This window comes from Taurulus bubalis (assembly GCF_910589615.1).
Source record: "Taurulus bubalis genome assembly, chromosome: 4".
Taxonomy (NCBI): domain Eukaryota; kingdom Metazoa; phylum Chordata; class Actinopteri; order Perciformes; family Cottidae; genus Taurulus; species Taurulus bubalis.
Genome location: NC_136592.1, coordinates 16,125,819 through 16,151,599, shown reverse-complemented (window position 1 = coordinate 16,151,599; position 25,781 = coordinate 16,125,819). Strand labels below are relative to the sequence as shown.

General features: G+C 38.9%; 2 protein-coding genes across 3 annotated transcripts; both read right to left on the bottom strand.

Annotated features, from left to right (window-relative positions):
- Nucleotides 1-853: 853 nt before the first annotated feature.
- def8 (differentially expressed in FDCP 8 homolog) lies at nucleotides 854-10,961 on the bottom strand (the record flags this gene model as incomplete). 2 transcript variants are annotated; one of them, XM_079217435.1, is made up of 11 exons in its annotated part: nucleotides 854-2,465; nucleotides 2,805-2,914; nucleotides 3,105-3,245; nucleotides 4,198-4,278; nucleotides 4,691-4,804; nucleotides 5,236-5,363; nucleotides 5,512-5,676; nucleotides 5,952-6,093; nucleotides 6,663-6,812; nucleotides 6,933-7,027; nucleotides 10,844-10,961. In XM_079217435.1, the coding sequence occupies 11 exons, from the start codon at nucleotides 10,950-10,952 to the stop codon at nucleotides 2,372-2,374; spliced, it is 1,329 nt and encodes a 442-aa protein (XP_079073561.1). In that variant the 3' UTR covers nucleotides 854-2,371. The 2 variants fall into 2 exon arrangements, with proteins under 2 accessions (XP_079073561.1, XP_079073560.1); XM_079217434.1 differs by having other exon boundaries at nucleotides 2,805-2,905; nucleotides 10,844-10,952.
- Nucleotides 10,962-20,302: 9,341 nt separating this feature from the next.
- Nucleotides 20,303-21,280, bottom strand: mc1r (melanocortin 1 receptor; the record flags this gene model as incomplete). The annotated part of the gene is made up of 1 exon (XM_079216472.1): nucleotides 20,303-21,280. The coding sequence occupies one exon, from the start codon at nucleotides 21,278-21,280 to the stop codon at nucleotides 20,303-20,305; it is 978 nt and encodes a 325-aa protein (XP_079072598.1).
- Between the last annotated feature and the right edge of the window lie 4,501 nt (nucleotides 21,281-25,781).

The following is a 25,781-nucleotide window of genomic DNA, read 5'->3' as shown; positions in this document are numbered from 1 at the left end:
CGTCCCACTGTACTTTCACTGGGCTTCACTGGGGTGGTAGACGTGCAAGAAGTATCGTACACACTACTACACTAACTCGTCATCCCGCGAGACTTCGGTTAGAAAACAGCAGCATGTGCTCCTGTCAGATGCGAGACATACATCTTTTGTAAGCTTGGTCGAAAGTTCTGTGGCCAAAATGTTTTTTTTTCTTCTCCCCACTGGGTTTATACTGCACTCATCATGCAGCAAACTCTTGCATGCACATGAATGCATCAATCTATTTGCGACCAGAATTCCTGTTTATGATAGCTTATATATTACATACATCTTGTATTTTTAATTCCAACATAAGATTTGAATGTGGTCTAATAGGACATTCTGTCCTTTGCATAATTATTGGTGGAAATCCAAGTGCCAGACCACTCTTTATGTAGGTTACCAAATGGTTTTCTAAGTGGAACCAAAGTAGGCAAGACTGCTTTACTCTTATCTGAATGACAAACATAAGGCTCTGTTTGACTAAAGATTTAAAAAAATAATCTGTGTAGTGATTTATGTTGTCATCCAGTGTTTCACATTACAGATTACAGCACAGACGCACACAAAGGCAGTGTAGTATTGGTCCCCATTAACACAATACAAATGTTGCACGCACAAGTAAAATGCCAAAACAGCAAACCAATAAACACTAAGGTCCTAGTTGGGCTAAAACAGGTCAAAAGTGAACATGGCATTCTAATTTTATATTATAATTTTGTAGCTGCTAGATTGAAGATGTTTACACATCTGTGCCAATGGGGCCCACTTTGTCATAACTCATCCATGAACAAACACTGCAGTTTTAATATATTTAATAACTTTATTCATGCACTACTTCACATTTTACAACAGGGCATGGCTTTCACCAACACCAAGTATGTCCCTTAGTTTGAAATCATGCTGAAAGATAAGACAGCCAAAACTCATTAGTTTAAAAGAAATACTTCAGGTCAACAATTAAACATCACCAGAGGTGTCTCTTAACATCTCTGTCATCTGGACATGTGCTATAGGTACATTAAGACGGATTAACAGGATGCGAAGTGTATTAAGACGTTTGGATAACAGCTGTATGTAACCTGACTAGCTTAGGCACGCGATGTTCATGAGTATTCACATATATTTGCTACACACTGCACCAAACTGCACTAGAGAACACACAGATCAAACCGTCTAAAATGAGCTCACAGTTTTGAATAAAAGGAAAGCACATTTAACTTCAGTATTCTTTTTGAAGTTAAAACATTCTCCTCACAAGAATATGTACTGGTGATGCATGCTTTGATTACATCTCTGTGGCCAATACTATGTGTGTGTGTGTGTGTGTGTGTGTGTGTATATATATATATATATATATATATTTCAAATAATAGTTTGAATGATTGTATAAATACAACCTTTCTTGTCAAAAACTTGCAAGCAATATCAATATTTTCCATTATCCAGGTTGACGAATTGACAATAAACAAAAACAAAGTAGGTCTATGCTAAAAATAAATATTGCTGTAAGAGCTGGAAATATTTTCTGAAGACCTTCTGAAACGTTAAAGAGATGAGTTGAATTATGACTGAGATGAAAATAGACATGTTACATAAGTGGAGGACGAGTGTGGACCACCTTAGGAGCAGTACTTGTACAGTGTTGGGAGTGACGATGGCATATGAGTAAACATCAAAGGCTCACATATTAAATTGATTTCTGATTGTAAACTAGTTAAACACTGCATTTTTAGTTGTGTCATACTAACTTAATACCTCATAAAGTGATGCTGGGAAATGATGGCTCAGTGCCACAAATGCATGTTTACAAGATTTTGTGAATAAAACCAAAACATACAACTGGAATCTGGAAGGCAATTTTAGTCTTTGGAATCTGGGGTTATAGTCATTGAAACTCAAAACCATTCTTTGTATATGGCAACCTTAAAGATAGGTAAATTGGCAGTGTAGGTTAATGCAGTCACAGTTTACTATAGTTAATATACACCATAATAATAATCACCATCTGATGAGGTGACCTTTCTCTATAGCATGTACTTTGTACATTCATACAAGCAGACGCACACACTAATGCGAATCACTCACACAAAAACACATACACAGTGTTCAATACATCCAGTTTCAGTATGAATTAAAAAGTTGGGTAAAAAAAAAAAAGAAGTATATATTAATTTCCAGATGGGTTTCTAAGTACCCTGCACATGAAGTTAAAGACACTACAGTATAAACATGTACGCGAAACCAACCAAGGACAAAAACTAAAAGCTAGTCTCTGGTCAGACTTTATTCTTCGAGCACACCATGAGGCAAGATTCATCTCTCCAGTCGCTCCAGGTGGTCGTCTCCAGACTTATGCATCTTTCACAACCGGCTCCTCGTCCTGCTTGCGTTCAGTCATTCGGGCACATCGCGGACAAGTTGTTGAGTTGTCATAGTAACAATCTCTAGAGAGACACAAAACAAATGCCAAAATGTTTGTTATGAAGTCGGTTATATTAAGGGTGTCCATTTGAGTAGGGTGTTGTTTTTCCATTTTAAAAAAGGGATAGTTTAGTGTTTGCAATTGTTTTGCTATAAACAGTATGTTGAGTGGAACAAAACATGTCTTTATTTCTCTGTATGCAGTTTGAAGGTGTTAACTGGTGATCGTAGACTAGATTACAAAGGATTAGTAGTAGCTCCACTCAAAACTAGTGAAAGACAACTTTTTCGGTGTTGCCCTAGTCTTGAATATTTTGTCCCCGATATCTCAATGCTACAATCACAAGTTGGTGGTGACTAACCTGTGGAAGACAGCAGAGCAGTCATGGCAGACTGAGGTATGACTGTCAAAAGGGAACAGTATGTCTCCTTCCTTACACAGCTCACACACAAATCCTTTGGCCTGGCAACGCTACACACGCACACGCACAAGCACAAGCACAAACAAAATGAGACAGTAATAATACATAATACAATAAATGACTATTGCCTAATAGTAGACACTACAAGATTGTGTTATGTGTGATACATGCACAAGAAACAAGCTTACTAACAAAGAGAAGTCGTTAGTATTGTTCTTTGTGCTGTATGTAAGAGCTCACCTCACAGTCTAGTTTGATGTGTTTAGCAAATGTGGTGTGGACCTCTGTGAGGGAACAGCTGAGTCTTCCACTGGAGATGTCAATCAAGTCCTGTAGTGAGTACATATCGTCGTTCTCCACAAAATGTTGTCGCTCTTGAAGCTGAAGAACACAAACACAAAAAGGAAATAAGAATATTGGTCTGTTGGAAGGACTAATATTAATGCTCGTTTGCTGCATTCTGAAATACAAGAAGGACAAATTGTTGTGATTGCCACATGTTAGGGAGTGCAGATTATACTGTACATAATTCTCAGAGACCCTCTCAAAGAATCTTCATGTACACTTGTACAGTTTGATGATGGTACATTTTATTTCAGCAATCTACAAGTTGTGATTAACAACTTACTCCTTGATGAGATATACTATATCTAAGAGCTGTGATATTCATATACCATTTATTTGTGTTTATTTCAGAAACTACTATCACTTTGTGCAGCGGAAACGGCATGAAATTAAAGTTGCTGTCTTACAACAAAGTAAAGAAGATGAACTCCACCTGACTTAGTGCTCTCTGACAGAGGCCTGTGTTGGCCAATGTACATCATCCAGCTTTTTATAAAAGGGGTTAAAATCCCAACACAAATTCTAAAAAGTATTTTAGCTGATACTAAACTTGTACCAACAACAGTCAAGTTTCCTGTATTAGGACAGAATAATGTCACATACATTGTGAGCTGTATCGAGAAAGGTTCCTATTGTAAAATGTAGACAAACTCTCAACCATTACCACATGGTGGTGCTGTTGTGACATTATTTATTGGTCACATGTCATGCCACTAAATCAGAATCAGAATCAGCTTCATTGGCCATGTATGTGTAAACATACATGGAATTTGACTCTGGTTACATGTTGCTCACGTCGTACATATATACATATTATAAACAATAAACAAGATAAATATTAAAAAAAGACATGAATGACAACAGAGTAGTACAAGTAGTGCAGATGGGGGTGTCTGATTAATTGTTCATCAGAGTGACAGCCAGTGGAACTATTACTTTTAACTCCACCAAGCAAGGTACATTTGCACACACACAAAAAGAAGCTCACCTGAAGTAATAGCCGAGCCTCCATGGCCTCCTTACAGGTAATAAAATAGGGTTTCATCAACAGAATATCCTGACGAAGTTTCTGTAAAGGCACACACACACACACACACACACACACACACACACACACACACACACACACACACACACACACACACACACACACACACACACACACACACACACACACACACACACACACACACACACACAGCCGTCAGTCTCACTTAATGATTAGAGATGCAGATGATTTTCCATCTCATTGCTCTGCTAGCTGGTTCAGCATTATAGCACCTGATGCAAAACAGTGATATTGTGCTAGATTGGGGGTTGTTAATGTAACAGTAACTATGCTCAAAGTGTCGTGGTTACATTATTTTAGAAGTGGTTCTGGGCTAAAACTTATTTTGTTTTACATTCACTGAGATCTTTACTTTACAAACTCCGCAGTTTCCTGCGAGGGGTTAACTAGTGCCTCCACAACAGATACCTACCCTGATCTCGACCAGTTCCTCCACAAAGTTGAATAGCAGCGGGTTGATTTCTTTTAGCTTCATCACAGGTCGTGAGACCATCAGTGCCAGATAGCGCATTGAGGAGCGACAAACCTGAAATAGAGAAACCTTCAGAACATATACTGCCCCGGCTGCCCTTAAGCAATTATCTTGGACTTGAAACGCTCCTCTATAGCCACAGAAGACACAGTGAGACTGTTTTCAAAGGCTGTATAGTACTCCTCGTGACTAGTAAAATGACCTCAACATGTAAACGCTTATGTGAAGCTTATTTGATGCTTCTGAGTGGTTCCGATTTTTAGCAGTAATAAGTTGAGATGTACAGTTGCAGATTTGAGTCTCTTTACAATAACAATAACATACAATATGACAGTAGTCTGGTCAAATTACTACAAACACCAATATCCTGCTTGAAAGGGGTATAACTCCAATTAAATTATACTTTAATAGTCATAGATTGATGACTGTATTGAAGGGATATTCTAACATATGTAGTGTATTTTGTTGTAGATGTTGCGGGTTACCTTGCGTGATTCAAACTCCCAGTTGTGGATGACACGGGCTGGGACGATGGCGGTGTCGTTCCAGTGGCATGTGCTGCAGTAATACTGGCCTGTGTAGTCACACTGTCTGGCTTCAGTCGGCACGCCCCCTCCAAGATAAAGATTGCACAGAATACAGTCAGACTATGATACACAAAAAGCAAGATGTACTACTGTATGGAGTATTGAAATATGTCAAAGAGAATAAACTAATTTCAATTTACCAAACATAAATCAACAGACTCAATTTGTACTCACTTAGTGAAATAGGTGTTCGACATTCTGCACAGCGGTAGTCTTGTCGGTCTAGTCCTATCTCAGGGCAGATGCTGAGCTCGAATGCAGACTGGTGGCTGACCTTTGACCTGACACAGGGCTTGGTGATCAAGTTCATACACTTACTATGGCAACGATAATAGCAACCTGAAACAAGAGAGGGATAATCACATGGCACGCAATGTCACTACCCCTATACAACAATCTTTGAGGGAGTACTATATTTTTAGTTTGTGCATGAAGCTTTGATAGAACAAAAAAAAGGCTTTTCAAACATAGATCTTGCATTGGAGGACTGAGTTCTGAAAAATCGGTGTTCTTAAACCATCCTATTCAATGCTCAATGGGACGTTTTACAATTTTGGGAGTAGAATAACTCCACAGTGCTATATCAGACTGATGCATTGTATAGTGTGCCTCACCTGTGCAGGTATACCAAGTCTGGATAAGGCCCCAGATGATAGCACTACACTTGTCACAGGTCTGTTTCACGCTCTTGCTCTTTTCCTTGGAAAAGCGGTGCTCCAGTAGGATTCTCAGATTAGGCTCATCCTCCTCAGGGTCCTTTTAGGGGACAAAACAAAATCACTAACACAGCACCCCTGGATGCATTGATAGTGTGTTTTTGTTTACGGTGTTCTGGCTATTTGAAATCTCAAGGCCATTGTGCCATTTGAAGTATGAAGAGTTTTTGCAGGAAGTTGTTCTCTACAAACATGTTTACCTTCCTATCAGTCTCCAAGAATGTCTGCAATGTTTGCACTCATATATCACATAGGCTAATGGCTATAAAGGCCACAAGGAACAGAGATACAGAGATAACATCTCTGACAAACATCACCTCTCAGCTACAGGCCAACTACAATATAATTTGAATTTCCCTCAAAATCTATAGCACCCAGAGATTAATAGATTTGTATTATTACAATCCTCCAAATGCAGCATTAGTTTCAGGAAATGCTTTGCCATAAATACAATTTCAAAAAGCCATACGTGTACAGCTGTGCATTCCACAAAATCGGTCAAGTGAAATTGGTCAATTATGAATATCTTTAAGTTTTACTGATTGCCCCCTGGCTTCAACAACTAAATTATCCTATTATCCTCTTCTCCATTCACTCCTCAGTTCCAACCTTAAGTTCCTGTAGTTTGAGACGAAGGTGGATAAGTTTCACTACAGTGTCCTTTTGTCTCTCAGAGTGTTCTGGCAGCTCCAAAATCAGCTTTTTACACTCCTCTATGGCCATTTTCAGCTGTTCAATGTCGGAAGCCACAATCGAACCCTGAAACCGGTGAATAGAGCAAAAGTATGTGCATAAAATACCATAGGTTGTTCTGAATGCAAGTACTTGTTTAACAATATATAGATTTGAGGTGGACAGCAGGAACAATACATTACTTACCATCGGCCTTGAGAAGTGGTCCTCAGCCAGACCAAGGTCCATGGTCCGGTCTGAACTGTGGGTTCTGGTCCCAGGAAACAGCTCAGGCCTTGATTCTAAAGACAAGGCAACAATTTATAAAGCACTGTTCTTATTGTAAGCAGACACTTTGGTGTGGTTAGTGCACTCAGTCATGCATGCCAACTTCACCCGACTGTGGCCACTCATAACAAACCCTACGATCTGAGCACTCGAGAAAACTAAACAAAGGACAAAAGCTTGAAATGAACACCTGAAGGAATCCCATGTCATCATCTTATCAGTTCTGGCAATGTGTAACCAAGCCAGGTGATCAGACATACTCCAACTGTGTCATTGAAACTGCACATCAGCTAGAATAGATGAATGAACTTTGAAGTGCTCATCACGTTTGCATCAAAATAGTTTACAATCAATCTGTAACCACGCAACCATTTACATGGTATGCTTTCAAATCAATTAAATCACAGAGCTAACATTCTTCTCCTGCTGCTGCTTCTCTCATTAGCATGGCTGCCTGTGTGCTCTGTGAGTTGGTCACTTTAAGTCCTGACACACATGAAATGAATTTGATCTGCATTAGTCACATGACTTTAACAATTGGCCTAACTTAGATGATACATTAAGTGAAAGGATTTTTGGGTTTGTCCTCGTGTGCAATTATTCACAAACATCTGTAAGTTTATACTTCCATAATATCATTAAGTGATTAAAATATTACTTGCAGGGATACCCTGCAATGTTTTTATGGGAAGCAAAAAGTGGTTACTAAATGAAGGTGAGCTTGTGCTTTCTGATGTATGTGACTACATTAGCTGCATTAATAGAAGTTATTGATTTGGCCACACGGGGCCGCAGAACCAGCTGAAGCACAACATCTGACTTGTCGCATTATAAAAGTTGTTATAAAAACATGTTGGCAAACTAATGTCTATTTACACATCCAGCAGACACAGAGCAACATTACCATACATTTGGAGACAGATTCCTGTCCACGTGACAAATGTGAGTCCTGTAATTATTATTTTTGCTTTGGACTCCATCAACTCCTGAAAAAGGCATATTGAGCTTCTAAATGCTGCACTATGATGATCAGCTAGTCCCTAACTGTGTCCTCCATTTGTTGTTAGACAGGGCATGTGGATGTATTATGCATTGTAAAAGAAATACTCATAAATGCAATTTAAACATCAGGATTAGAGGCTCCATTTAGACATGCAATACGTAATAATGTAATACATGGGGACAATAAGTTATGTGTATTTTTCTCAGAGGACAACATCACCTGTGCAGTTTAATGCAATCAAAGTAATCTGGAAATGATCATGATACAGTGTTCTTTTTTTTGTTTAACCCATGTATGAAGTATGTTGATACTGTATGGTAAATGCCAAGACTGTCCTTTGTAGTGTTGTGAATAGGGTTGGGTTCCAACACGTCCGGTACCTACCGGACCGAAAAGCAACGCAGATTTCGGTGCTTCCTTCCGGTGCCTGAGCCGATTTAAATACTTTTTTTTTTACACTACTCTGTAAAGTTGCACGGTACATAGATACTAAAAAGGTAGCGCGGTGCCCGCACGCTAAAAACGATTATTAAAATAGCGCGGATCAGAGCACACTGCTGCTCTGCTCTCTGTCTGCCTGCATGCAGAGCGGGGCTCGAGGGGGCGGGGCTTCCAGCGCTCACACACACACAGTGCGCGCACACAGAGATCGCTGGAGACACGAGCACGAGCTTTTGAACGCCCGTCCTCCGCTTGATGGGACAAATCTCTCCAGTTGATATTACTGATGACGTATAGTCCAGTAAAGCAGCAGTTTTAGGATCCAACAGTGTCTGAGTTCTGTTGCACACGGTCCCATCAGGCCACCTGATGCTTGTGTCTGTTATTTTTTTTAAATATATATTTTTATAGTTTGAAGTTAAAAGGTTTGAAGCTGTAGTTTGAAGCGTGTTTTGTATGTACTTATTTATGTATATCTATAGTATACTTTAAACAGTTCATAATATTGTTCAATTTGAAGAAAAAAAAATTGCCTTGGCAGTAAAAAAGTATCGGTTCAGGCACCGTTTAGGCACCGGTATCGTTTTAAAAGTATCGGTTTAGCACCGGTATCGGAAAAAACCCAAACGATACCCATCCCTAGGTGTGAAATGCACTTAATTGTAACCAGTTTTACATCCCCACACTTCTATTAAGCCGATTAGAGGATCACCTCCTGTGTATAACCGAGTTAGTCTGAGAAGAAAATGTAAGCTATAAATCAGCAACACATGCCCAAACACAAAGTTTGATCAGCCTCCATTCTTTACTTAATTTGAAATGTAATTTTGGGAAGTACATTTTGTGTATACATGAACATATTTAAAGTGAAAAGGAAAGCAAAATTACACAATATACAGTTGGTCAACCAAGTCTGTATGTCAAATAAAATCAGTGCAAAGTTAACACTTAAAACACTCTGATCATACCTACAAGATATCAACAGTGTTTACTAAAATCACAAAGTATGATGACTCACATTTTGATTTTGACAATAAGAAATAAATTAAACTGAGGAATCTAAACATTAAATGAAACCGATTTGAAAAGAGCTTTGATTTAAAACCTTTCGGGATAGATAGTAACCCACGCTAATCACATATTCTAACAAACACTCCATCCTTCTGAAAAAGTGCAGACAAATTGCTGTTACCTGCATACACCTCAGAACAAAACATGTTGGGTGAATTCAGCTTCTCATTGACAGAGTAAGGACAATAAAGTGTGTACGGCTTGCCTGTCAAAATGATTGTAGTCATATACAAATGTCTTTAATCCCCAAATCCCAAAATACAGGAAGTGTCACTAAAGTACTGCTTACACTTGTTTTTCGTTTCCTTTGTTTCAACTATTGTATTTCCAACTTCCTTTTCCATAAGCTTAGAGTTACTCGCAGCAGTCCAGTGTGCTTTTTCTTTATGTGTTAGGATCCATTCTGAACTAGCTTCAAACTTTTGAACCTGTGTAAATATCTGTGAAATAATTTGTTCAAATCAGTTTCACTAGGAGTCACTGCCCCATTCAGTAAGCACATAGTAGCCTCACTGTATTTGTAAGGGGAGCAAACCTACATCTGCAAGTAAGTGACATTTAGAAAAGCAGAAACAACGTTTTTGAGAAAAACCCTCCCACTGCAGCGCCCATATCCTCATGACAGGCCACAGGCAAGGAACATTTGATATTTGTTCACGACTATGGCTAAAAACGATCCCTAATTAACTGCCTCTTTTCACAGTCTACCAAAATAGACGTCTTTTCAGAGCAAAACAAAATACTGAACAGATAAAACCAGTTTCAATATTCTAATCGGAGCTGGGAGACATTCATTTTTCATCCTCACAATTTTATCACCTATACATGTCAGCACATATTTTCAGATTTTTGGTGGAAAGTGAAACGGGTAAAACAGAGTTGTGTTGTGCTTTAGTCCTCTTCCATGTTTTTTTCTATTTCTCTAAAGTGAAATGTAGCATGTGACATACAAGGTCTGGTTGCAGCCTGGACTAATGTTGCTCTTCCCCAGCTTATTCTTTATACGGTCTTCGTGACCATTAGAAAAAACAAATAAACTATGAAGTGCGATGAAGTGTTTGAGTTGCCGCAGTCACCAGAATACACTTTATTTCATTTTATCCATGTTTTCCCGATTTCTATTTTTCCATTAGTGTAGCACTGATGATGCAGGACAACTGTCACCAAAACTGTCCAATGAATGAGGTTCAATAAATGATGTCCATGTAACTTAACATTTACAACAATATTTTTTTCCCCTTAAACAGGTATGAAAGTGAGGTCTTATTCTACACTTGAGACAGCTGTGTCGTGGTTTGCCTGCAAAGAACTTTACCATGCAGTGGGGGTGTCTTGCCTCCTTGAAGACCATCTTCTTCCTCTCCACGATCAAAGGGATTTAGTCGAGTTTGTCGGAAAAGTGCAAGTTTATCATCATACGCCATTTCATCGGCTACATCTGAAGAAGAGAAAGTACATTACAGTCACACTGAGAGTTGGTTGATTTATGTTCTCTTGTGTTTATTAATTGAAGTACGGCGGCAATTAAATTGCCGTCCTTTAATGGCAGCCAGATACCTAATGTGTTGCCTTGTTATTGGTTATTGTACAGTGTGTGTGATACTATTCCGATCATAATTGTGCCACTGCTAACCAGTAAACACGTCTTTCAAATTGGTTATAATTCAGACTCTCTTAAAAGTTTGTAGTCTTCTAGGTCTCTAATGTCTTCATCAGGGTTAGTTCAAACTTTACAAAGCAACACTAGATCAACGGAAGACAACTTACAACCGTTTCTAGTAGTACGCTCTTTGACTTGTAATTAGACTATTTTTGGCTACAATTGGAAAATGTACTGAACTGCTATGTCAAGAGGTTTAAAAAGTGGTCCACAGTTCTTTTACAAACAAAAACATCCAGACTAAAACATGGTCTGCTTTTAATAGTCAACCAGGAATTGAGGCCTATTAAAGAGCCATGAATGGTAAGTGGCCTGCAATAGATCTGAAGTAGCTAAATGATATTAAGAAACCTTCAAACATTTTTCCCCGTTTCATTTTTCCTGTTACTGGTTCCCAAAAGGATGAGGCATCTTCAAATTAAAACTAGGATTCGCATTATAATAGTGTTTTTGGGATGCGTATTAAAATGGCATAAAAATGAAAACCACGTGAGCCCTCCTATAAAAAGTAATGTGCACAATTCAGATCACGCTAGATGACGACATGACACCAAGCAGGCTGCAAAGCTGGTTAGCAGGAAGTCACTTCTAGATCAGTATCCAAAAACAGACATTTATTTGAACATTTAGCTATACATGTCATCACCGAGCTTGGTTCCCTTGCATTGAGTCAAGCATGAAAACCCGGCAAAGCCTGAGAAATGTCATGAACACAGATTGAAGGCTCACCTCACCGACTGTAACCAATCAGGGCTGTTGTTGTCGGTCAGACTCCCCAACACAGCGGTAACGGTAACGTGTGTGCTTCAAGCATTTATGGTACACATGTAGGATATTCAATGTGAATAATCACAGATATGTTACCAATATAAAAATTGCACATCAACATTAATGCACAAATGCCAGCAGATAAAACTAACCTTAGCTAACTAGCTTGAAAAACAACATAAACATCTTCTTGGACGCTAATGTCGTCTCGGTCTGGTCAGAAGCTTACCCCGTTGTCCACCATATTTATCACTAAAGGACTCGGCCGCTGTTAAATATGTGTTATGGTCGACGCTTGCGGTATAGATGAACAGTTCTACCATTAGCTAAAGTAGTGTTGTTTTGCTATCCGCAACATCATGAGGCTTAAAGCGTCAAGTCATCCATTGTTTTGAAAAGAAAATCGATTTCCGGTTTGTATTTTCAAAGTAAACTATTTTTTGTTTATTGGTGGACTACAAACCAGCGCTCAAGGTGCATGCCGCTACCTACTGTAACAGGGTGTGTTACATCATAACATTTATCATTTAAACACAAGATAATGATAATAATAATAATAAATAAAGTAAATTTAATGCTCCACTCCGATCCCACAGCTACACCATCCTGCCCATCTCTCTTTCCACACTAAACTTCTGACACTCTCAGCACATGTTCAACAGTTTAGTTGCATATCTCACATGTATCTGACACTGTCTGTTTCATGGTGTATAAACTGTCACTGAATCCTGCATGTCAAAACCTTAATCTACAAAAAGTAGCATCTTATTTTCTACATTTAGTTCTATCACTTCTCCCGCTGACTGATATCTGAATTATTTTTGGTGATTTTTATCCTTATTGTCATTATTCCAAATTTCCAAGATGTCACTATTCTGTGATGTATTACTGATTTTGCCTCTGACATACACTCCTTCATATTTACCATTCAGTATTATGAGAAAAATAAGAACACTTTTCATAAATTGCCTGTATTACATAAAACACATGAAATAAACAATTCCTTAGCCTCTTGTAACTGTTGCGTGTTAAGAAACATCATCTTAAATGTGAGTAATGTTTGATAAAAGGTTGCCAAAGCTTAAACGTAATGGTGGGCCACAGGCCAGAAGCAAACACCTATTATATTGATGCAAAATAGAATCTGAATTTATCTTAATTAAAATGTCCCAGGTCTGTGTGCCTTTCTGTCTCTCCATGGTTTTCTTACCTTAAATCCCATCATACTGACTTCTTGCGCAAAATGTCATTATGCCTGCTGCATGTGCTCAGATCATGAAAACGAAATAAATCGTGCTCCTATTAAAGAACATTTTACCTCACAAAAAATAAAACTGCATAATCAGCTTTTTTGGGCTATAAACATCTGACTGGAAAGATGTACAACAGGTGTAAATCAGGCAACCTGATTGCTCAGTTGCATCAATTGGTCAACTCAAGTCCCTGACCTAAATGCTTTGCAAGATATAACATTTTTAGAATGGTTTAAGAAAATTCCGTAAATTTACACCAGGGCCCTGTTTCTCGTACCTGGCTTACTGAGTTAGCGGGCTAATTGTCAGGATAAGATGACGTAGGTCAGGCTTTCTCGGTTTCTCGAAGCAAGCTTAGATAAATCACCATAGCAACACAGCCAAAAATGTAAACCTGCTCCCGGGCAGGTTTACTGAACTTCACTGGATAAGCTGGACACTCCCACGGACAAAAAAGGCAGCTCCCTTCCTCATTGATGAAGGAGCGATATTAGTTATATTAGTTTTATAGGGAGAGAGTTCTTTCAGATCGCCAGGATCCATCCTTTACCTCATCATGACTTCCTGTACGCGGCGCTATAGATTTTGCCGGCAAGAAATAATTTATTTACGAGAGCTTCTCGAGCCGCGGACATTGATCACCACAGGCGCAGCTGATCGCCCGTCTCAGACACAGACTATCAGCCGCTGCATGCCGCTGTTCTTAAGTTTATTTAGTTCTTAAGAAACTTATGGATGTGTTGAAAGCACTCATAATTATATGACAGTGCTATTAGTACACCATACATATCATTATTGTAGAACATGATTAAGGTGATCGTGATGAGAATACAGAGAATCACACACAATTTCCGCCCATACACATATTCAAACTCATATACACATATATAGTACATGATTCATACGTGCATACAGTACATATATCCTCATAAGTATATATTTATTCGTAAATATAATCTGATTGATTTGGGTGATGAAACACTTCAAATTAGCCGATACATTTTCTCAACACTGACGCATTTAACTTGTCTGATATATTTGCGACGCTTATGTCTCGCAGCGGGGTCGCTGTTAAAGTTGCGTTCGCGGCAACAATGTTGCAAAAACGTTGGAATATTCGCAACGCGTTTGCTGTGAATGACTACGGTATTGACTTCCTCATATGCCTTGATGATCATCTCCTGCTTCTCATTAGATAAATAAAAAGAGGTTCCTCTGAGTTTATTTGCCATTGTACTGTTAGAACATTGTGGTGTCAGTGCTCCATTATTATCCCTTCTGAAGAGGAGCGGGCGCGCGCATTCATCCAGATGACTGACGTCTGGCTAGAATTAACGAGACCGTTTCAACGCGGATCAGCCGTGAAGAAACCCAGATAGCCTGATGTCAATCATCTCGCTAATTTAAGATGGAGATTAGGACATTTGCTTGACTTTGTTTAGCCAGCTACGAGAAATAGGGCCTATCTTGTCATTTTGTCTGCCCTGCGGCATCTTCAGTGTAAACATACTGCAATAAGCATGAAAAATACTGAAAATTGACAACTCAGTTTAGGTTATTCATCTATATTTGATCTGGTATAGCCTATCTAAACTGTATATGTAAATAGCACCGCATGTGCAGAATCGTATGGCATCATTACCTCTGCTTTTACACTGGGCTTTGCTAATGATTTGTTTGTATTTATTCTGCAACATTGCATGTGTAAATAACTAAAGCAACTTAAAGTAAACTAAGTTGTGAAGCACAATTTATATAATAACATCATCATAACAAGTTTAGTGTGAAAATATCTTCAGCAGCAGCTGCCAGTCTTCTGAGGCAAAATATGTGCTTTCTGGTCATATAACCTTTAATCATCACAGTTCAAGGTGGAGATTCATCTTCGCTGTGAACAAAACTGTTTTGTTCAGCTACATAAACGGGCCAAGTCATAACCCCAACTGTAAACATGCTGCTTCCTGCAAACACTGCAGTCACAGTAATGCCATTCAATCAATATCCCAACATAATGTATTTACAGTATGGTAAATGCTTAGATCAGATGATGCTGTAGCCTGGTATGCATGAAATTAAATATCTGATTGTCCATAATACATCATAACCAATCACATGCTGGATGGCATGTCACAGATGTTCCAGTTGATTATCCCAGCAGAGGAGAGAGAGAGAGAGAGAGAGAGAGAGAGAGAGAGAGAGAGAGAGAGAGAGAGAGAGAGAGAGACCTGTGTGACCGGACAACTCTTGAATAGTTACCACTGTAACTGAATAAACTAAATGGGCACAGACACTCCTAACATTACTTAGCCTCATATCCTTGCACTTGCATTACAATCTGGCCCATATAGAGTGCTGCTTCTGATGCAGATAGGGGGGGGGGGGGGGATTAGCAGCAGGGGGAGATTAGCAGCTCACAGCCATAATAAAATCCATAGGACTACACGGTTCTGAATGCATAATTAACAAATTCTCACACCAACGCTTCCAATGATGCAGCTTGGTCAGTGTCTATAATGACACCTATAGAGTTACCTTTGTACGTCCCAGTGACGACGTGCGATATACGCTGGCTGCATAGTGTCTTTTCAAAATAAACTCCCTTCTTGACAGGAAATGCTTATACAACAAAACCACCAAGTTAGTTTTAGGACGAGAGCGTGGTTGACTTTAACTCTACTACATACGTGACTACCGAGCAATCGGCGTGACAAAACGCCAACATTTACTATAAATCACACACTTGAAACGAACAGTGGTTGTCCTTTCGTGATTGTCACTTTCTACACCACCGCTAGCCCTGTGAGAACTATCTTGCCATTTAAACTTACTCTGCACTTAAGGCAGCTGGACTCAGGGGAGCCAAGCTGCGTTACTCGATTCCTTCAGTGAGAGCGGTTTGGTATAATCTGGTTATGCAGACATTTTAACCATGTGTTTTGCAGCTTACACCTGAGAGGGGGAATTATTCCTCCAGAGCACCGGAAAATACCAAAACACAAGTTAGTCACCGTCAGTATGGTCACTGCTAACTGCATTGTAGAAGAGAGGGAAACGGCTGTAGGCTGTGGCACGCGCTCTCACGCTGAGGGACAGCTAAACTCAGATTTTACCCACAGTCATTTGGGTTTTTTTGCACAAATATAAACGGCGCACTGTTTCTTGGCTGCAGCTTGGCTAACTGGAACAACATATGTGTGTTTGTGTGTGATGTGATCAACAAGTTTGATCGAGGTCATTTTACAGATTTATTCCAAAAGATTTGACTGGATAAACTTGGAATCTGTGTCAGGTGCATCCTTAGAATGCCATTTACAAGTAGGTTCTGATCGATCCCATTACAGTGGCGATACAATATTAAGAACTATGATGAATTAATGAAGTTGCCACATTTGTAAAAATGCCAATTCTTAATTTGGAGAAGCTCGCATTAATCATAGCTGCTTCTGTGTGATGGCGACAACATGTTACATTGGCGGAAGTTTGAGCGGAAAAAGGGAACGATAACACAAGCTGGGGAATTACACCGCGGGAAATCTTAAGAATTTAAGATTGTGTTTTGATAATTTATACGGTGATACATTACCGATATAATTAAAGAATCAAAAATAGCCACGTGGGAGCTGCTGTGGGGGAAATAGTATTAATGTATTTCATACTTTCTGATTTGAACGTCTTTCCTCACAAGATGAAAGTTATTTGTCAAATAATCTATTAATTTAGCTGTATTAACAAAATGAATAAAGTGAAGTGAATAAACCAGCTGTGTCAAATAGTCTTGCATTCCTCTGATTTTATGTTTTTCTATGTTCCATCTTTATTACCTAATGTTTCAGTGTAAATGTAATCTGCCAGTATGTGCCGTCCTCTTTTTTCTTATCTCCATACTTGTGTTTAATGTCGCATATGAATTGTGGGTAATTCCCAGAAATGCGGGTTTATGAAGAGAGAGTCCTCAAAGACTCGATGATTTGGTGGTGGGACAGCCCCAAACCCTCAAGGAACGCGCATCAAAGTCCGCGAGTCCGTGAGTGTGGAGATGGGATTGGGCCAGAGCTTTAAAAGGGTTTATATTAAGCCTTCGAACAAAAAGCTCAAAGCTTGGACAGACTCCCTGCAGCAACTATCCAAAAAGTATTATTCGGTCCGGGTGACAAATTATATTTAGCCACAGATCACTAATTATCATACTGAAAAATTATTTATGGATTGTTGATTTCAGGCCCTTCATAATCCTCTTGAATAGCAAATGTTGTGCCAAAAAGTTTCAAATACAAGTAATACAATTATGATAATCAAACAAACAAAGACTGTAGAACGAGTGAGTACAAATTAAAAATGAATTAAAAAGAGAGCGATATATATATAGCAATATATACATTTAGCAATATGCTAAATATTTAGAATGTGTATCCCAAAAAACTGCAGACATACCTTTTTCTGAAAATTCTATTTCATTTTTGTAACTCGTTTTCTGTTAACTGTGAGATGGCATTTGATTTATTTTTCTCAGTGATGCTTGTGGGTGAATCAACCCAATGATTTATGAAATGATTTTAAACAATTAAGATGTCTAATTTCTTCCTTGAGGACAGACTGAGGATGTATTTTGTTTCAGTTGGAAATCCCCTTCTCTTCAATGATGGTATTTATTACTCAGCAACTGAACTTGATCATGAGTTTAAAAACATTTCAAAAACGTCTCTGTTGTGTTATATATCAATGCAACTTCTGTCTGCTGTGAGCAAATGTTGTCTTGCATCTCTATTCATAAAATGATGTTCATGTTGCATGTATATGTTTAAGTTCAAGGATGTGAAGTTCTCGAAATAAGTCTAACAATCGGCGACCAACCAATAATACAACGAAAAATCATGAAAAATAGATTTAAAGGGTGAATAATAATATTGCTGCTGTTCCATTAATTTATTAGTTATTTACTACAAACATTTGTTTTTGTTTGGGCCTCTTCATTTGAGACAAATATAGATAAAAATATGTAAACAATTCCAAGGATTACATAAAACACATACTCCTTATATAAAATAGCTGTACAACAGAGTCCTGTTTCATTCAGTTTCAAGTTATCATGAGTTGCATTCTGCAGTTTTCTGTTTTGTTTTGTTACCCACAGCATTTACAATATGTTGAATCAGGTTTATAAAATATACCGAAGCACTGAGTTCCGTGAGTTGCATTGAGATTTATAAAGCAGATATAGAGAACCATACTGTACATTCCCAACTCCCAAGAAGAAAAACCTACAAACTAATTGATGGTATTAAAGCAAAAGTACCATTAACAATACAACAAATATAAAAGTAAATTGAGTTATAATTCAAATTCAAAAGAAAATTACATTAAATTCAACGATTACAGTGGTGACTGTGTGACTCAGCAGCAAATAATCTGGCAAGCAATACAGTGTACAATAGTCTTCATTATTATCAATGCTAACATGCATTTCTCACATGGATCCCATCTAAAGTAAGTATTTTTTTAAGTCTTGTCTGAGACAGCTTGGTCATATGATCTGTGAGTCTTTTTCCATAATTTAGATCAACTGGCAAACCACTTCTACCCCAACAGATATATGGGAAGCAACAATTATACTTTGTGGCTCAAATTCCGACACGTGGCTTAATTTCAGGTTTTCTAAAGGTCACTTAAAGTATACAATGTAGGCCCTATTTACAACAAATCCTTAGGATCAATAAAGAATAGGATATCTAAGTTAATTTGAAATAAAAGAGAAGATTAAAGAATAGTAAGATTCTTAATTTCAAGAGCAATAGGTTGCATCTCTAAGCACATTTCAGAACAATAACAAGTCTAGTCTCATGGCCATTTAATATATCTATTGAATTTTAGCATGTGTGGCAGTTAGACAAATAAGAATGAACTGTATTATTTTTTTACAAAGACTTCTGTACAGGCCACCATGATCAAAGTCCCACTTGTTTGACCCTCATAGCTGAAATCAGGGCCCAAATCTTTTGTAAGTCACCCTTATTAGCACATTTCAGAGAACCACAAACTCCAGGAAATACTACTTTGATATGCCTTCTTTCACACACCCTCTTATGCCCCGGGCCTTTAGCACCAAGCCAGCCAGTTCATGTGATTTTTACCATAATTTCCCCCCTCAGTCATCCAGGCATTTATTTTTGGCAAAGTAATGCATACACAACGGCACTAATTAGACTGCAAATAGAGTTTTAATATGCTGTCATGCCACCACTAACTACAACACTGTTCTCATATACATAATCTAATATCTGAACATTTTTCGTGTAATGCTTGAAAATTCATTGCAAAATTCAATTAATTGTTTTCTATTTAACAGCAGTTAGGAGTATTTTCAATGGAATAAATGCTTATTCTTTACTAAAAATAGTAGCAAAAGGAAGTCTTAAAATGAAATGAAGGGGAGGGCACGAACATTCAATCATCAAACATTGACCTCACGTGGAAATTGCTTCTCTATTACACACCAAAATATAATTTAAGCATTTTACGTCAAAGCTTGTGTTGTGAAGTGTTGAGTTTTATTATAAGCTCCTTCAGAAATTGATCCATGTCCATGTCTGTCATAATGTGGAGACATTTGTTCAGGGTTATTCAAAGAGAAATAACCCATTCGTGAGTGGGCTCACAAAGCCAAAATTGTGTCTAAATCAATTATCAATTATCAATAATCAATTACCACTTTTAATTCAATGAAAGAAAACCCGAGTTGATTTAGCGAGGAGAAGACTTGTACTTGTTTTAACAAGAATACAATGCGTGTCAGCTTGACTGCAAGAGAGTTTCATTTGAGGATCTCTGAATCATTATTCGATTACAAGTTCCGCTGTTTAACAGTGCAGGGACATGTGCACCCAACACAGCAAAATAATCCCCATTAAAGACAGAAGCCATGTGTGGAATTAACCCTGATCGTAAAATCCACGAGGCACAAAAGTTGATCAGATACAGTCGTGCATGAGCATCATCTGCCAGTTCAAGCAAGCATCAGTCAGTGCTTCTGAGACAATGCAGGTCTAGCCGACATTGTTGACAGCCTGATGCTCTCGTTCTTCTAAATTGAACACTGTCACACACTGAAGCACCATGAACACAGGACCAGCTCCTGCAGGGTTTTACGCAGTTCCTGGCTACGGTAGGCGTAGATAAGCGGGTCGATCAGCGAGTTGCAGATGATGAGGATGAGGAAGAGGTTGAAGTTTCGGAAGAAACAGTTGCAGAAGGGGCTGGTGGGGCATGTGAGGATGAGGATGAGGTGGAGGAAGAAAGGACCCCAGCATACAATGAAGACCCCGAGCAGGATGGTGAGGGTCATGGCTCCTTTCATGTTCGTGGATTGGCGCCTGTTTTTGTTGAAAGCCATGATGCGCCTCGAGTGCACGTGCGCCAGGAGAAACATGTGCAGGTACAGCACGGCGTTAAACACCAGGGTGGTGCAGAAGAAGGCTACTAGGCACACAATGACAGCGTTGTCGGTGTGGTACACGATGAAGAGGATGCTGGAGGTGATACTGGCCAACCACACCACCACGATAATAATGACTGCGCGCTGTGTGGTCATGATGCTGTGGTAACGCAGCGCGTAAAAGATGGTGATGTAGCGATCAGCAGCGATGGTGCAGAGGAAGGAGAGCGAGGACACCACGGAGCTGCAGATCATCACGTCGATGACGTTGTCCAAGTGGCGCAGCATGCCGGGGTGCACGTCCATCAGGTCGTGGTCGTTGAGAAGCATGAAGATGGTCTCCACCACGTTGCTTACACTCACCAGCATGTCGGACACCGCCAGGCAGCAGATGAAGTAGTACATGGGCGAGTGCAGGTTGCGGTTCTTGATGATGGCAAGAACCACCAGGATGTTCTCCACCAGGCTGATGAGCCCCAGCGCCAGGAAGAGCTCCTGCGGGATGCGGATCTGCACGCAGCCCAACGAGTCTCGCTCTCCAGCTGTGGAGTTCGTTTCGTTCTCCTCCATTAAGTAATTTAGCGGGCTGAGCTCCATGTGGTGGATGATGGAGTTTAGGAGAGACCTGTTGGTCATTTCCATGTCTGACTTCTATATGATGACCAACTGATTTACAAGCTGTCCTGCTGGAATTCAAACTGCAAGCAAGTCTCACCACTTTTCTTTGTTTTACTTGGTGTTTTCTTGAGACGTTGTACCGCAGCCAGTTGGAAAAATCAAGCGAGTTGTTCAGTTATGGGATCCATCAACGCGTTGACTGTCAAATATCCACAAAGCATTATTACAATCTATTTCAGCCATTAAATCATAATAATAATTTAATAAATACTTGAAACAGTCCAATTCATTCCTGAGAGTTTGTCCGTGTGAAAAGTGCGTCTCCTCCCCACAAGTTTTCTTATCTCTTAAGGATGCAACTTGTCCGGTAAGGAGATCCATAAAATGCCCCTCTGCATCACAACAATGTACTCACAATTAATGTTTTGTTCACTCTGATCCGGCCACCCGCAAAACTGCTTGTATCGACTGAGTATCTTGGACATTTCACACAGTGATGCTGGATCCTGAAGGACCTGAGGCGACTCCTCCTCTCAAGCAAACGTCAGCTGGGCTGTAGTCATGTCTCACTAATGTCCGACAAGCGCGCAGTTTTGAGGAAAATGAAGAGGAAAGCATGGTGGGGATGAGTCTTATTCCGCTTAATGTTTCATCTTTTGTCTTTTTGACATGTTTGTTTGAATAAATGCTGTAGTTTCCTATTTTCAATTTACAAACGTGGTTTAATTTTAATAGTAATAATGACGGTGATAGATTGTCCCTCAGCAATACCGCAGTGTGACCACTTCACCTGTCAAATCATTGCTTTTTATTTCAAAAAGACATTAAAAAAAAAACATCAATCCGTGGTTTATATCATTTCAGTTCATTCTAGTTCATTCCGTTGGTTTCTTGACCGGAGACGTTAAGTTATTTACAACTGTTTGTTTTAAACAGCTGAAACAGATAGAGAGATCAAATTCTGCAGGATGTGATCTGCAGATTCTCCAGTGATGCTTTGCAGCAGAGGGATTTGGTGAATAGATTTGGAATCTGTGTGAAATTGTCTTGCTTTTTGCCATTTGGTTTCTTCTGATAGCTCCAACCTACGGGATGCTAGTTCCGGAAACATGCAGAGTGGGCTGACTCATGACAAAATTATAACTATTTTATTTTAATAATTATTTTAGTTGATGTTTGAGTTGTGTTGAAATGGCTGACTAATTATAGTAGCCCAGGTTTTCTTGTTTAATTTGATGTGTAGCATCAATATATTTGTTCATGATTATTGTAATGTTTTACACAGTTTAACTAAAATATCTAAAAAAAGGACCTATATAGGTTCATTCAGGGCTTAAAGTGTTTCAAGGACTGTTAAAAGTTATATTTGTCTTTCCATATTTGAGTACAGTGTGAAAAGATGACAACAGCCCAATGAACATTTTTTGGGTAATTTGCCTTAAAAAAAGACATCCAAGTTTTAGTATGTTGTGTCATCAGATATAGACTTCAATCACTTCAAGCATGCATCAGTCATGGCTTCTGACAGATATTGTTGATTAACCGATGCACTCATTCTCCTCCTAAATGATACTCTATATAAAATGCTATTCCCAATCAGAAGACAAAACATGCAAGAAGGAAAAAAAGCAGTCATCTCAGTCGATAACTTGTACATTATAGCAAACTCTACCGTGACAAAAAAAATAACCCCATGGTTCCACCCTGAAAAATATCTTTCTCTATCTGTCTACTCTATTGTTGTTGTTTTCCCTCATCTCGTACAATACTCCAACCATATAAACAAATTAAAAGCAGACATCATTTGACTATCATAAATTAAGAACACCACAGTTTAATCACATCTTCTCTGCCCATTTGAACTCCAGAGACGTAGCCCTATAAACAAACATTTCTCAGTTAAAATAAAGCCATCACAGATCCAGAAGGGCAATTTATCATAATACATATCACAATACACAACAGCCCAATTACTATTGCATGCTTCTACATTCCAAATAATGATGACTCCTTTTTCCACATTTGTTTTAGCCCTCTCTCCAATCTTTCTGACTTTCCCATAATAATCTGAGAAGATTTCAATACCGTTATAAACCCAACATTAGATCAAATAATTCAAACAGACACGTAACTGCCAAACCACAGAAACCATTAAACAGTTCACATGGGATTTTGGTCTTGCAATGGTTGGTGATTAAAACACCCGACTGCTCGACAATTTTCATTTTTCTCACCGGTTCATCACTCTTATTCCCGTATTAACTTAATTTTAACCAGCAACTCAATCATCTCCCCGTTAAAGCATCAGTATCCCTTCCCCCGTCTCCATCATCAGTATCAATCATTCTCCCAAACCATCCAATAGATGGCGATTTATTACAGCCCCTGACTTTAATTAATTAATTAATAATTATATTAAGCGAGAGTGGGCGTCCTTCCTTGACATAAATGATTCCCTGGAAATAGCCCCATCACTATGGGGTACAGGGAACGCAGTATTTCAATCAGGTGGAGAGACCTGTCAAATAAAGAAAGGATAATTGTTTATTGTAAACAGATGATGCTGATATAGTCTCGACAGTCTTTGGCGCTTGGACGGAGATTTGTAATTGAGCGTCTGCCCCGATCAGCAACAAGATGAATCCCCCGTGGAGTCCAGACTTGTTGGTGGTGGTGATGATGATAGCTGATGAGGCTGATGCAACGATGAATTGATGAGGCTGATGGATCTGCAAAGACTGGGCGGAGATGGGGCGGTGGAGGGGTGTGTACAACAACATGATTGAACTGAAGGTAGAGAGACAGTCATATTTAAAAGAGACAGCGGCAAGATGATAGGCTAACAATGTAATTGCTTCGTTGTGCTTATTGGATAGAGGCAGCTGATCTACACAGCTGGTGTCATGATTGGCAGTAACTCAATCTATGATCCTCTCAGACCAAACCAAAGGAAAACACTCATCTAATAATAACCTAAGCAAACTATTGAACTTAATCCATTACACATCTCATACAAACTCACCAACAGCCATCGTCTCATAAGATGAAGAAAAGGCTTTGAATAAAGTAAACAGGGAATTTTATATTTTCTACACTAAACAATGTAGTTTTGGTGAATAATGTATCCACTGGGTGAGGATTTTGTACACATCATCATTGGCCACTATCACCACCAATGGATTAATATCACAACACTTCACTTTGCACAGGTGCACTAGGCAAGGATGCGCACTCTCCATCTTTATTTGCCATATTCATTGAACCACTTGCAGCAGCCATTCGTCAAAAAATAAACATCACAAAAATCCCAACAAAGAATATGCAAGATGACATGCGGATGATATTCTACTTTACCTACAAAATCCTTCCTCTTCATTACCCAAAACTATCCGCCTTATAAACACCTTCTCAGAAATCTCAGATGTCCAACGTCTCTCTCTGCCACGTCCCACTTTCCCCTCCTCTCTGCATAGTTGGAGACCTAACCTCATTCGCGCGTTTTTTGGGATAAAACATGTGAAGATGTCACCTTGGGCTCTAACAAATTGGGATGGGATATTTCTTACTAAATGATTAATAGATTAATCATGGAAATTATCTGCACATGAACCGACAATGAATATAATAATTAGCTGCAGCCCAGCATGCATTTGCCCTTGTTTGACTTATAATCCTTTTACCACAGAGCATTTCCCCAGAAGTTCGGTTGAAAGAAGTCTTTGTCAGATTTCTTTGGAGCGGTTGAGGAGGATATGTTACAGATTTAGATTTGCTGCAGGTGTTGTATCAATTGTTAGGTCTCGTATCTGTTAATGTATACATTAAGTGTACAGTAATGACAGATTGTTCGACGAATCCTTTTATGATAATATGTTGCAGCATTAGTAGCAACATGGAGTTCTGATAGACTCTGATCCTAACACGCACAGCTCCCTTTGAGGCAAAGATATGAAAGCCTTTCGATACTGCCGACGATCACATGGAAAGACCTCAGACACTCAACCATAGCTCCAGGTGAACTAGGAACAATTACATCATTTGACAATCAAGCACAGTCACAGTTATCATGTGGCTCGCCGAGTAGCCAAGTAAATGTATGAACAGCTACAGTGTAGAGCGGGATTTGTTCAGTGTCTCCAGAGTTTATGTCCTCTGTGTGACTAAGAAATCTTTAAATTGACTCTAATTTTATGCTTTTTATATTGAATACAAATTGGGTGTAGTAATTGTGACCAACAAGTAAAGAGATCAAAAAAAGTGTACCGGTATGACTTTGTGACATTTTTGTCAGAGAGGTTTAACAGGAAGACAAAATGAGAACCAGGTCATGAGTACCTGACGGCGTGTGCAAAGGAAAATAACAAAAAGGTCTATTTAGGCGACATTTAAAAAATATGTCATACTCTAGCACTGATCATTAGATTAGATTAGATATTCGTTTATTAGTCACGCAGTGGGGACATTTGTAGTCATAACATTGACTACAGCAGATTACTGGAAAAGAAAGTTGGGACAATTCTTTGAA